We start from the raw sequence: 15655 nt of genomic DNA on the forward strand, positions 1-15655 counted from the left end.
TGATTCTATGTTGGCTGCATATATACTTACAATCGTTATATCTTCTGGGATTGATCCTGTGATCACTATGTAGTGTCCTTCTTTGTCAGTTCTTTTTTTTTTTCATTTATTTTTATCAGTTGGAGGCTACACTCCTACATAGAAAACACTAACAATACCACAAGAAAATTACTACAGCTAATCAAAGAATGTAGTAAAGTTGCAGGATATAAAATTAATACACAAAAAACCCTTGCATTCCTATACACTAACAATGAAAAAACAGAAAGAGAAATTAAGGAAACACTCCCACTCATCATGGAAATGAAAATTATAAAATACATAGTAATAAATTTACCTAAAGAAACAAAAGACCTAGATATAGAAAACTATGAAACACTGATGAAAAAAATCAAAGAAGACACGAAAGGATGGAGAAATACACCATGTTTGTGGATTGGAAGAATCAATATTGTCAAAATGGCTATACTACCCAAAGCAATCTATAGATTCAATGCAATCCCTATCAGGCTACCAATGGTATTCTTCACAGAACTAGAACAAATAATTTCACAATTTGTATGGAAATACAAAAAACCTCGAATAGCCAAAGTAATCTTGAGAAAGAAGAATGGAACTGGAGGAATCAACCTGCCTGACTTCAAACTATACTACAAAGCTACAGTCATCAAGACAGTATGGTACTTGAACAAAGACAGAAATATAGATCAATGAAACAAAATAGAAAGCCCAGAGATAAATCCAGGTATCTATGGACACCTCATCTTTGACAAAGGAGGCAAAAATATACAATGGAGAAAAGACAATCTCTTTAACAAGTGGTGCAGGGAAAACTGGTCAACCCTGTGTAAAAGAATGCAACTAGAACACTTTCTAACACCATACACAAAAATAAACTCAAAATGGATTAAAGATCTAAATGTAAGGCCAGAAAGTATAAAACCCATAGAAGAAAACATAGGCAGAACACTCTCTGACATAAATCACAGCAAGATCCTTTATGACCCACCTCCCAGAGTAATGGAAACAGAAAGTAAATAAATAAACAAATGGGACCTAACTAAACTTAAAAGCTTTTGGGCAACAAAGGAAACTATAAGCAAGGTGAAAAGGCAGCCTTCAGAATGGGAGAAAATAATAGAAAACGTAAAAACTGACAAACAATTAATCTCCAAAATATACAAGCAGTCCATGCAGCTCAATAACAGAAAGATGCACAATACAATCAAAAAGTGGAGAAAAGAACCAAACAGATATTTCTCCAAAGAAGACATATAGATGGCAATGTGGGAGACCTGGGTTCGATTCCTGGGTTGGGAAGATCCCCAGAGAAGGGAAAGGCTACCCACTCCAGTATTCTGGCCTGGAAAATTCCATGGATTGCATAGTCCATGGAGGCACAGAGATGGACACGACTGAGTGACTTCCGCATACATACATATGTGAATAGTCCATAGCACTTAGCTGGCAACTTTGTTTAATAAGTAATTCAATTGAATTCTGTTTAAAATGTACTGGGGAACACAATAAATATCAAGTTATCTTGCTCATTCCATAACATAGTAAAGAGCACAGATTATTTTAAAATTCAGAATATGTAAATTAAGCATTAGGGACAAATGCCAGTTTCCTATTATCCAACCTAGATTTTAAGCTTTCCAAAGATAGAAGTGCCAAGGTAGGCTTAAAAACATCATCTCACTAAGATTAATAAAAAGGAGAAAAAAGTACTGAGAGTCTGCAAGTATACAGGAGAGTAAATCTATTCTAGACTGCCAATGAAAATTAATAAAACTTTACCCATTGCTTTGTATATGCCTCACATATATAAGAGGAGCTCAGGAAATATTTTTTTTTTTTTTGTTTAATGAATAAGTAAATACCACCTTTATGCATGTCGGTTTGGAAACTTACTGATATTTTTCATGCTTTCTCACCTACAATTCCATTTCTAGAGATTTATTTGAAGGAAACAGTTACATATGTACTGTAAAGATTCAGGAACAAAGTGTTTTAACAAAGCACTGATTACAATAACAAAATAATTGGAAATACACTAAATTTCCAGAATATATGAAATATATACATTTGATAATGATGTATTCATACAACAGAATATTTATGCCACTATTAAGAATTCTGTCCAATGCCATCCAACAGTCAGTGACAGGGTCAAGATTCAAGATTATTCATTAAGAAAAATCACAAACTGCTTTTCATTGGATTTAGTATTTTAGATGTTTGGGCTAAAAATAATACAATATTTACTTTGAGACATCTTGTAACTATTTCTCTCAACTTAAAAAACATGCCTAACAAATATTTCAAAGACATTTTTGATGAATAGAGTTAACAAACAAAGCAACCTCACAGTTTTTACATCATATTTATGTCATACAAAATTCACAATTGTTTGTAGGCAAGTTACCTGCTCTGGTTTCACTAGCTGCTTTTTGGACTCCTCTTCTTTGGCTGCATGCACACTTATAGATGCATATATTAGACCTGCTGGCATGGTTGTCAGCTTTCCCATCTGAGAAAATACATTAAAACACATTTTTAATTGAAAAGTTTCCCACCCTCTATTTCCTGATAAATTTGGGGGAGGCACATTTGAAGAACACTATGGGTTTCATTTAAATGTATTAAATACTCAAGCATTCCAAACAATTCATACCTTTTTAGGATATAATTCCCAAAATTCTTCTCTCATGCTAGATGGTAGAGTATTATTTTCACCAATTTGTTAACTACTTACTTCATATGGAATACAGCAATATAATAATTAGCAGGAAGAAGTGAATATAAAATTTTACAGGTGAAGTGAGATAGATTATGATATTCACTCAGTTCACAAATATTAACTGAGCAATTACTATATGCCAGACCCATTGGGAACAAAACAACAATTCTTGTTTTCATGGAGCTGACATTCTAGTGGAGTGAGACAGAAGATATACACAATACATAAATTATATGGTATATTACAATTGATAATGCTAAGGAGAAAGTAAAAAATAAGGGTGATCTGAAGTACTAGGTGATTCAGGTTGTACCTTGAAACAAAATTTATTATCACATTATTTATAAAAATAACTTCCTACCATTACAAATCTTATGCTCCTAACTAATACATTTCTTTTTGCTATTATATTTAATGCTTGATCTAAAGCCAAAAGTGACCTTTGGTTTTGATATAACTTGATTTAAATTAAGAATGCAGGAAAATTACTGGCTCTAAGAACAAAGTGCTCCAGTGTTTATCCAGTATCAAAATAATTCCTAAAGATTATACATTCAACAATGCTAAATGAAAAACTTTCCAGGGAACAACTATTTTAAGAGCTTTATTCTTTAGACTCAAAAGGAGGGCCTGCTGAAATTGACAAAAGACATCTACAGGGAAGAGGTTTCTCTGGCTTAAACATAAGTGGAATTGTACAAGAACTGGAAGAAACACCAAAGGATTCCAGATGTTCTCGGATAACAGTGATAGTAACTGCATTTCATTTCTGACATATCTTTCCATAATTTCTCGGCAGAATAAGGGAAAGTACTGGTACTAGTAAAGCAATTTCCTGTTTAGGCATGACTCTGATTTAGATTGAGACTCCAAAAATTTACAGTAAAATTAAGACTCAAAACTAATAAAAAGAAATTGTTTTCACTGTTTTTCTACCTTCAACCTTCCCTCTAGTACATATGTCAGCATCATAGAACAATTTATCTAGTCCTGGCTTCCCGAAATACATCACTTTTGATTTCTTATACAGAGTTGGTATTTACTAATGAAATAACAAGATTTCCACTCAATATATAATGCCAGGTATCAAAATATATATATATATATTAAAACTGATGCTGGCAAGAATGTTCTCCTATATATCTGAAAAAAACATTTTAATAAAGCTCTGAAGTGATTATTTGAATCATGTCAATTCTTACAATATTTTAAAGCTATTTTTAAAATACCTGATTAGACCTTACTTCCTAGATAGAAGAAAAAAAAATTTGAAGGTGCTAATATCTGAAAAAAATTCAACAATCTATGTTCTCATTCATAGTCATTTTACTTCACATAATGGAAAAATAACACATAGGCTATAAAATAATTTCACAGGTATTACTTTATAATCCAGTGCTACAGAGTGTGGACTAATTAAACTAGTGGCCTAAACTTTTCCATATTTCAGCCCGGGAACTTGGGGCACAGTTTCCAGCCTGAAATATGAACTTTTCCATATTTCAGTCTGGGAACTTGGGGTGTAAGCCACTAATTGGTCCACAGAAGAGAATATTCTTGCCAGCATCAGTTTTAATATATATATATATATTTTAAAGTTAGGGCTTCCCTTACAGTGCAGTTGGTAAAGAATCTGCCTGCAATGCAGGAGACCCCTGTCCAATTCCTGGGTCACAAAGATGTGCTAGAGAAGGGATAGGCTACCCACTCCAGTATTCTTGGGCTTCCCTTGTGGCTCAGCTGGTAAAGAATCTGTCTGCAATGCAGGAGACCTCGGTTCGATCCCTGGGTTGGAATGATCCCCCGGAGAAGAGAAAGGCTACCCACTCCAGTATTCTGGCCTGGAGAATTCCATGGACTGTATAGCCCATGGAGTCACAAAGAGTTGGACACGACTGAGAGAGTTTCACTTTCACTAAAAAGTTAAAACAGTAGTATAACCTTGAAAAATGCCCAAGTATTGATATCTTTGCTACATTTTCTACTCTGTAGGGCAGAGTCCATCCACCTTGACTTTCAGTGATAAAGCTGTATGGCATAATGGCAAAAACATAAGCTCACAAGTTGCATGACTTGGTTTTGAACTCAAGTTGTGGAGCTTACTGTCTAGGTTTGGGCAAGTTACTTAAGCTCTTTAAGAGTTATGCTGCCCAATATGGTAATTACTAGCTACACTGTTGTTCAGTTACTAAGTCATGTCCGACTCTTAGCAACTGCAGCACTCCAGGCTTCCCCGTCCTTTATTATCTCCTGGAGTTTGCTCAAACTCATGTCCATTGAGTCAATGATGCCATCCAACCATCTCATCCTTTGTGGCTCCCTTCTCCTCTTGCCCTTAATATTTCCCAACATCAGGGTCTTTTCCAATGAGTCGGCTCTTTGCATTAGGTGGCCAAAGTACTGGGGCTTCAGCTTCAGCATCAGTCCTTCCCATGAATATTTAAGGTTGATTTCCTTTAAGACTGAAAGGTTTAATCTCCTTGCCAGGCCAAGGGACTCTCAAGAGTTTAGTCCCAGCTCTGTTCTTAAACAACTATGTAATCTCTAGTTAAGTCACAGGCCTACGTTTCTTTATTTGTAAAAATATCTTGTGCAGATAATCTCTGAGGGCCTTAGAACTGCATTCTCCAATAGGGTAGCCAATATCCACATGTTATTTAAAATTATATCTCAATTAAGGAAAATTTAAAAATTAAAATTAAATTTTAATTAAAATTAAAAATTCAGTTCCTTCATCCCCCTAGCCACATTTCAAGGTCTCAGTAGATACATATGACTCTAGTGGCCACTAAGTGGACAGCACAGAAACAGAACATTCCTACCATAGGGGAAAGTTTTATTGGATAGTACTGCCTTACAGTTCCAACCTTTAGTATTTTCTTATAATTCTATCAAAAAAGAGATTAAGATTTTGGTGAGATATATACACTCCTATGTTTATCACAGCATTATTCACAATGGCCAAGATATGGAAACAATCCAAAAGTCCATCCACAGATGAATGGATATAAAAGATGTGGTATACATACATGTGCATGAGTGCCTGTGTACTAAATTGCTTTGATCATGTAAACATAGGGTTACTCTTTGTAACCTTATGGACTGTAGTCCCCCAGGCTCCTCTGTCCATGGGATTCTCCAGGCAAGAATATTGGATTGGGTTGTCATGCTCTTCTCCAGGGGATCTTCCCAACCTAGGGATCAAACCTGGGTCTCTTATGTCTCCTGCATTGGCAGGCAGGTTCTTACCACTACCACTACTTGAGAAGCCCATACATGATGGAATATTATTCAGCCAAGATAAAGGAGGATATCATACCATTTTCAATGATATGGATGGACTTTGAGCATATTATAGTAAGCCATATAAGTCAGATAAAGACAAGTACTGGAGAATGTCAGTTACATGTGAAATCTAAAAAAATCAAACCTGTAAAAACCAGATAGTAAAATGATGGCTACTAAGGGATGTGGGGGAGGGGAATAAGATTGATGAGGTATAAGGGTACAAACTTGTACATAGTAAATAAGCCATAGAGATCTAAGGCACAATATAGACAATGTTGTACTATAATTACATAATTTGATAAATATTATATAACAGCAGTCACATTACAACATATACATGTATAAAAGCAACAAATAATACATCTTAAATTTACACATTACATATCAAATTTATTCAGTAAGAAACGATGATTGCTGCTTTCAAATATACGAGTTTTAACTCTAAATCCATCTATTCAGGACATATATGCTAACCTGAAAACAGCAGAAGAAAGAACTGGACACTATTTATACTACTGCAGAAGAATACAATGGCATTACATTTTTAAGAAAGTAAAATATGAAAATAGAAATTTTATCCTGTTATAGGAATGATGGTTTAAAACTATAAATCAGAAAACAGTCTCATAAAATCATGAAAACAAACCTATAAAACAGCTGACTGGAACAGTGGAGAGCTTAGGGGTGCTGACCCTCCTTGCAGTCAAAAATTCATGTGTAACTTTACAGTTGGCTTTCTATATCTGTGGCTCCACACCCACAGATTCAACCAAACTGGGATCATGTAGTACTGCAGCAAGAATTTAGTGAAAAGAATATGCATATAAGTGGACCTGTGCAGTTCAAACTCATGTTGTTCGCTGTATTCATTATACTTACATCTTCCCATTTTTTACACAAATAGTAGTCAAACCACTGTGCTAGATACTAGAAAAATAAACGTAAAAATATACGCCCCCACTTCCCAAGCCCCATCTCCAAGGGAATTTACCATCACTTTTCTATCCTTGTCTCAGTTCACTACTCTCCCTCAGGAATTCTTTGATGTAGTTAAGCTCAACTGGTTGCTTATTTCCATGTCATAACCCCCAGGAATATCCTCTCTACTATATTTGCCATTCTTAAGAACTACTTAGATATAGTACTCTTCATGTGGTCTTTCCTACCCCTCTAATTATATATTATATATATATAATATTTATTAATAATTATATATATATATATATATAATTATTTCTAATTAGAAATAGTCAATCAAATCCAGGAAGCACAGAGAGTCCAGGCAGGATAAACCCAAAGAGGAACACACTGAGACACATAGTAATCAAACTGACAAAAATTAAAGACAAACATAAAATATTAAAAGCAACAAAGGAAAAAAAAAATAAAAGCAACAAAGGAAAAACAACAAATAACATACAAGGGAATTCCCATCAGGCTATCAGCTGATTACTCAACAGAAAGTCTACAAGCCACAGGGGAATGGCATGATATATTTAAAGTGATGAAAGGGAAGAACCTACAACCAAGAATACTCTACCCAGCAAGACTCTCCTTCAGATTTGATGAAGAAATCAAAAACTTTCTAGACAAGCAAAAGTTAAGAGAATTCAGCACCACCAAACCAACTTTACAACAAATGCTAAAGGAACTTCTCTAGAAAGGAAATAAGAGAAGGAAAAGACCTACCACCACAAAATAAACCCAAAACAATTAAGAAAACAGTAATAGTGCCTAGTCACTGTGCCTAGTCACTCAGTCATGTCCAATTCTTTGCGACCCCATGGACTGCAACCCACCAGGCTCCTCTGTCCATGGGATTCTCCAGGCAAGAATACTGGAGTGGGTTGCCATGCCCTCCTCCAGGGGACCTTCCCAACCCAGGGGTCGAACCCAGGTCTCCCACATTGCAGGCAGATTCTTTACCATCTGAGCCAGGGAAGCCCAATAGGATTATACGTATCTTGTATTTGTAATTACCTTTTTTTTTGGTCTGGCTATTGATCGTGAAAACCGATAAACATCTTTCACTATTATGATTATGCAACTATTCCTCACTTAAAACAAGTATACCATGATTGGTCAACAGAAAAATAACAGATTTCTGTATCACCAAAACTACCATTTAATAGAAAACCCTGTAATCACTTTTTAAAATCCAGATGCATATCAGAATTATCCTTGAATTTTTTGAAAAATTCAAATGCCCAGTTATTGCTTTCTTTTTTCCACCAGAGCTCCAGATATGATTCTAGTTAGCATCCATGTTTAAAAACAACTGAACTATATGAGGACCTTTTACTTTTATCTAGTTAAATGGCAACCCACTCCAGTATTCTTGCCTGGAGAATCCCAGGGACAGAGGAGCCTGGTGGGCTGCCGTCTAAGGGGTCACACAGAGTTGGACACGACTGAAGCGACTTAGCAACAGCAGCAGCAGCAGTTTGCTTCATTTTTTCTATCTCATATTCAGTGCTCCCATTTCATTTAGTTTGTTTTCATTTTTCCAACTTTTTTTTTATGTTATTTCTCAAGCCTTCATCAAGTGTAGTAGAAAAGCTCTTATATACACATAGATGAGTAATATGTGTAATATATGTATTAGAATACTTATGAGTTTTTGCTTAACTAAAACTGTATAACATTTGATTCCACTTGTTTGACTTAGTATGAATAGAATGTAAGATTTCTAATTTTAAGAAATAGATATGCAACAAGAAACAGAGGTTTACTATATAGCATAGGGAACTACAGTAAATAGCGTGCAATAACCTGTAATGGAAAATAATTTCAAAAATATTATAAAAGCATATATAACTGAATCACAAAACAAAAGAATTCTACTTTTTGAAATTTAGTAATGTTTATCTTTTTGCCAGTTTTTCTAAATGTCCTATGGACATCTTATAACAATGTATGAAACACAAAATCTAAATATATTTGTTTAGGATGTAAGATTAATATAAATTAATATAAACAGAAATCTATTACATTTAAATTATTAATGACATCATTCAAGATGCTCCTATTCTTATTTTTTCTGTACTTGATAAAATATTCTCAGAGAAATGTTAATATGTCTCACTATGATTATACATATTTTTCTTTCCTCTTATATTTTTCTGATTTTGCTTTATGTATCTTTGTTTCTTTGTTGTTAGGTGTCTAATGGTTTATAATGTCTATCTTCTTTGTGAACTGTACCTTTTATCATTAAAAATATTCATCTTTTTTCATTTAAAAGTAAATAAATAGATGCCCATCAACAGATGAATGGATAAGGAAGCTTTGGTACATATACACCATGGAATATTACTCAGCCATTAAAAAGAATTCATTTGAACCAGTCCTAATGAGATGGATGAAGCTGGAGCCCCTTATACAGAGTGAAGCAAGCCAGAAAGATAAAGAACATTACAGCATACTAACACATATATATGGAATTTAGAAAGATGGTAACGATAACCCTATATGCAAAACAGAAAAAGAGACACAGAAATACAGAACAGACTTTTGAACTCTGTGGGAGAAGGTGAGGGTGGGATATTTCAAAAGAACAGCATGTATACTATCTATGGTGAAACAGATCACCAGCCCAGGTGGGATGCATGAGACAAGTGCTCAGGCCTGGTGCACTGGGAAGACCCAGAGGAATCGGGTGGAGAGGGAGGTGGGAGCGGGGATCGGGATGGGGAATACATGTAAATCTATGGCTGATTCATATCAATGTATGACAAAACCCACTGAAATGTTGTGAAGTAATTAGCCTCCAGCTAATAAAAAAAAATTTAAAAAAAAAAGTAAATAAATTAATTTAATATAAACAAAGTTAAATAATGAAGATACTGAATGATGAAGAATAGGTTAAACTCTCTCTGGTTTAAGATGAATGGGAAGTACATGGTACACTTCAGTTCTAATCTTCATCAAAATTAAAATTCCAGTACTTAAAAAGTTCAATCTTAAATTAGCCAGAACAAATAACTGCCCACCTCAGTGTGGCTTGGATAGATATGTTTGTGTTTTTTTTTGTTTTTTTTAACTGTAGCATTAACTTGTAGAACATTATGTTAAAGCATTTCAAGCACCAAGTGCTTTAATTATGATGTACTGAAGAACCAAATTATTTTAAAATTTATGAACACTCAATTATTGTGATGTAATTGTTACTAAATCCTAAAGGAGTCAATCCTAAAGGAAATCAGTCCTGAATATTCATTGGAAGGACTGATGCTGAAGCTCTAATATTTTGGCCACCTGATGCGGAGAACTGACTCATTGGAAAAAAACCTGATGCTGGGAAGGTTTTAAGGCAGGAGGAGAAGGGGACGACAAGAGGATGATATGGTTGGATGGCATCACCAACTTGATGGACATGAGTTTGAGCAAGCTCCGGGAATTGGTGATGGACAAGAAAGCCTGGCATGCTGCAGCCCATGGGGTTACAAAGTGACACACTGAACTGAATTATTACTAACACCTGAAAGTGTCAAGAGTTGATCTAAGAAAAATAAAACCTAAAGTAGAGAATTAAAAATAAGAACAGGGAATGTAGCAGTTATGTAAACATTTTAAACATCCTCCAGAAGTAGTAATGCAGATTGACATAATTCAATTTTATTCAGTTTATGGTAATCAGAGTCAGAAAAATACTAACTTACTGTCAAAACCAGTAAATAAATTTTCAAAAACATCCAACAGTCCCCTTTCACAATACATATTTACAAGCATGTGTATATCAAAGAAACTAGGCTATATCTACCTTATAGTGTTGTAGGAAAGGAATATTGAGAGCATTCTATTTACTTGAGAAAATGATAATTCTCCAGTAAGAGATGATTTTCAAGGTGTTGTCAATTTAGAGTTCAGTTGCTACTAAATTTCAAAATAGGATTAAATAAACTATACAGAAAATGAAGTGAATCTTTCTAAAATACTGCTTTATTTTCCTGGCTCAACAAACAAGCCATCTTAGTTTCTCCCTCTGTATATATCCTCTGGGGTTAGCAGACATTTGGTCTTGTTCAAAATGTCTGTAAGACATTTGGCCCACATCAAAAGGTCTTTGATATTTGATTCTATCCAAAACCACTTGAAACAGATCAAATATGCTCATGGATGTTTTAGACAGGACCAAATTTCAAGAATCTTTTGGTGTTGTCCAAATGTCTCATTAAGCAATTGTCTTATGGACCAAATGTGTTTGTTAGACCCTCTGGCTCTAACCAAATTCATCTTCCTAGGCCAAAACATGTCAAGTACATTCCTTCCTCAGTGCCTTCACTCACTTCATTTTCTCTGCTAGACTATCTACCCCTCTCCTAAACCTAACAGTGACTGGCACATAGTAGGTACTCAAAAAAATCTGTAGAATGAATACACTTGCCAAACCCTGCCCTTCCTTGAAGGTCTAGCTCAAGTCCTACTAACTCACTCATAGCCATCTTTCTAAATTCATAAAGCTCTTATTTGTGTGAAACTCTAATCTGGAATTAAACAAACATAATGTTATGTTACTATTTACCCTTAAATATATATATATATAGCCTATTTTTCTACTAAAATGTAGGTTCCTGGTGAGTAGTCTTATGCCTCTTTGCATTCACAGGGCTCTGTAGTGCTAAGGATCTGAAAAAAAGTTCTAAAGGTCCTTAAAGCTAATCTGAAATTGTAAGACTGATTCAATGGTCTGAGTTTTTTGAGAATTCAATGAAAATTAAGCATTATGGTCTCTCCAAATGTAGTTATTCTCAAAATTTTGCATATGCTTGCAGGCTCTGCCATACTCTCTGATGCACTTGGGGACCCAAATTAATTCAGCCCCACCACAACTAAAATTTTCACAAATAAATCTTATTCTAATTCAAGTATAAATGACTCAGAGAAATTTTCTTATTAACAATTCTTACAAGAATGTTTAAAGAATCAAATACTACAGTAGATGAAAATTTTATAAACTGTTTAGTGTTAGATAAATGGAAGGAAGTATTCTTATACCACATTTCTTGACTAAATTTCAACCTTATGAAGACTATATCTAATGAACAAACCTGATTCCTTTTTACTAAAAACAACATTCTACTTTGCATGTGTCATGGCAAAACTTCTTCATGAAATCAATGTAATTATTTTATATCAAATATCTTAAAATATAATACTAAGTTGATGCATTTTTAGCTACAATGGTCAATGATACCTTGCTTAAGTAATACCTTAGGGAAAATTATACCTTTATATGATAATTGCTTAATTTTTAAAAGGCTTCATTTTTTGAGGTCAAAAGATTCAGAAATGGAGGGAGTTGGAAAGGTATGAAAAGAAGTATTCCTCTTAGTGTAAGGTTGGTGCCTGAGGAGCTGTTCACAAGGAAAATCTCATCAGCACAAGGGTGTTTATGATTTGCGACTTAGCGACTAAACCACCACCACCACCACCATACTCTGGTAGGGTAAAGAGGAAAGTTATAGTCTGCCGTCCCTGGTAAAGGAAAAAAGTAGCTTACCCATCTCCAATTGCTCCTACTTTTTGCTCTTTCTTCACACCTCTTTCCCCCACCCTTTTTTTTTCCTCAGCAAATATCTATTCTACTTCTTTTTCTTTTCTAATAGACTTTTTAAAAAATACTTATTTATTTAGGTTGCTCTGGGTCTTCATTGTTATGCACAGGCTTTCTCCAGTTGCAGTGTGCAGGGGCTATGGTTCATTGTGGTGTGTGGGCTTCTCATCGCGGTGGCATCTCTTGGGAACACAGGCTCTAGGTGTGTGGGCTTCAGTAGTTGTAGCATGTGGGCTCAGTAGTGTGGTAGATGGCATATGGGATCTTTCCAGACCAGGGATTGAACCCGTGTCCCCTGTATTAGCAGGTGGATTTTTAACCGTGGGACCAGCAGGGAAGTCCTTGTTTCACTTATTTTTCAATCCTTATTTTACCTCCATTTCCTACTTTTCCATCTTTCTCCCTTTCCTTTGTAGATCTGAATGGCTAATAGCTTGCCTTATCAGCAGGGGAGAGAAGACTGTGACTTTCTGGGTGATTTCTGGGTGATTTCCTTCATCCACAGAGCTAAAGTACAAACACACAGGCACAAATATACAACTGATGAAGTTTAGCCTCTTTTGAAATATTAGGTAGGAGGCAGGAAGAAGATAAATTGGCCTAGAAAATCAAGCACTGCTTCGAGATAAACTAAACATTATTGAAACCAATATAAAACGGTAAGAGAGACTGGTTTCAAAATATCATGCTGTGTTTCAGCACCTCCTTTCTACTAGAGTTTCAGTCTCAGAATACAAAGGGACCTTACCGGTCTCCTGGTTCAGTCATTCCTCTGACAACAGAATCCCTCCTATAACACACTACCAAGTGACCCTCGAGTGTATGTACTGATCCCCCTCAGCAATGTGAATCTCCACTAATAGATCATTCCATCTTTTTATAGCTCTATGAGAAAATTCTTCTAAAGACAGCACTGAAACATGCAATTTTCACTTTTCCTGATTACACTCTTTTGGTTCATGGAGCTGAGGTCCAGCCACTCTTGCCAATGAAAGCATATTATAATTCTCCATTACTAACTTGTGTGTCCCTTATATTACTTTTTCAATATTAATAAATTTTATGACAATAGCAAGTGCACTAACTCATCTTCTGCTTTAACAGAGATATCACCATATCTTTTTTTCTGACTAAAATTGAAACAAGAAAAGGTGCTAATGCTTCATTATGTAGCTATTGTATAAGAACTATTTCTTGAGAGCAAGATAAAAGTCTTACACAAGACTTTGTTCTGTTTTAAAGTAATCACCAGTGAGTCACTAACAGGTCTATATATATCATGGTGCTTATTTTCTTAAAAAAAATAATCAGTGGCTGAATCATCTCTAAGAGAATAAGCTATTATTAAATCTACTGAGAACAGAGTCTATCAGCTACAGCATTACTTATTATACTGGTACATGGAAATCAAATACTTTGCTGAAATAGGAAATTTTAAAGCTCTGCCTGTACTTGTACTGTGCTCAAACACTTGTACTGAAGAACAAATAAACTATGAGAATGTATCTGTACAAGTTGGGCCTTCCATGTCAGCATTTCAAACAGTCTATTTCAAAGGATTGAAATGCTGAGATCAAAAATAAAGAACCTGTGAAAAAGCTATAGGGGTAAAACAGCCACAAACTATAAAGGCTTTAGCATCTCAATCCTCAAAGGTTTGAGACTCTAGTATGCCTTAATTTACACTCTTATCAGTTAGGTTTTTAATAAATGATCAAGGAAAATGGTAATCTCACTTCCTCTACTAGAATTCTACCAAGAGAATCCTTAAATTTGGGTTATTCTTAAAGAAACCTTTCTTAATGCATGTTTCACATTATAGTTTTTTTTTAGTAAACAATCTCAGCAATAACCTCTGCATTTAAATTACACATAGATGGTATGGTAACCAAATAAACACATTGTATTTTACACTTTTAAAGATTATTTCTCTCATTAAAATATAATGAATAATCATCAAGGGTCTGAAACAAATCAAAATAATTCTAAGAAGAAACAAGGATACCCAGGTTCGATCCTTGGGTCGGGAGGATCCCCTGGAGAAGGAAATGGCAACCCACTCAAGTATTTTTGCATGGAAAATTCCATGGATGGAGGAACCTGACAGGCTAAAGTCCATGGGGTTGCAAAGACATGACTGAGGGACTTCAGTCATGAAGAAACAAGGCTATAACTATGTACTCATTTTAATAAAAACTGAATATATAACACAATGAATTTCTATTCTACTTGTTTGAGACTATTGCTGTTCACTGTCACAAAAAACAAGCTACCAGCCTACTGGCATGAAGGAGGTGTGACTTAAATTGGGATCTGAGAGTCAAAAGAAATGTAGCATTACACTAGGTGCTGGGAATATAAAGATTATTTTAAATACTATTAAAAACAACAGCAGCTAGAAATTACTGGATATTTGCTATAGCCCAGGCACAGTATTGTGCACAGTACATATTATCTTTTTAGTGTCTCCTAGTATAAAATGCTACGGAATAAGTACTATTCTTATCCTAATTGTTCAGATAAGAAAACAGAGGTTTAGACAGGTTGATTTGACGAAAGTTATACAGCATGTGGGGAGAAGGCAATGGCAACCCACGCCAGTACTCTCGCCTGGAAAATCCCAGGGAAAGGGGAGCCTGGTGGGCTGCCGTCTATGGGGTCGAACAGAGTTGGACATGACTAAAGCGACTTAGCAGCAGCAGCAGCATACAGCATATGGAGCAGTGAAACTCTCACACAAGCCCAAGGAGATCTGCATATGATTGTTCAAAGTAGCATTATCTGTAACAGAAAAAGGTGTGGGGGCAGTCACCACAACATTCATTAAAAAAATAGAGAAATAATGTAGTATATTCTTACAACAGAATACTATACACAATGGAAATGAATGAACTAGAACTACACATACAATCATGAATAAATATTGCAAACAATGCTTTGATAAAAACAAGATGTAACAGGAGAACATAAGCAGCATAAAAAAAAATTATATAATGCTTAAAAGCACACAGCAAAATAGTGTATAAAGTTTAAGAACACATGCATATAGAGTAAAAGCCTAAAAACAG

The 15655-nt window shown here is 35.0% G+C and overlaps 1 protein-coding gene across 2 annotated transcripts in view; it reads right to left on the minus strand.

Moving 5' to 3' along the window:
- APOOL (apolipoprotein O like) overlaps positions 1-15655 on the minus strand; it is a 103110-nt gene that overhangs the window by 62618 nt on the left and 24837 nt on the right. For both annotated transcript variants that reach the window (XM_061136209.1, XM_061136207.1), the window contains one exon: positions 2429-2533. In XM_061136209.1, coding sequence (XP_060992192.1) covers positions 2429-2533 — 105 coding nt within the window. The remainder of the gene's footprint in view (positions 1-2428; positions 2534-15655) is intronic.

Source organism: Dama dama, chromosome X (genome assembly GCF_033118175.1).
Source record: "Dama dama isolate Ldn47 chromosome X, ASM3311817v1, whole genome shotgun sequence".
Classification (NCBI taxonomy): Eukaryota; Metazoa; Chordata; class Mammalia; order Artiodactyla; family Cervidae; genus Dama; species Dama dama.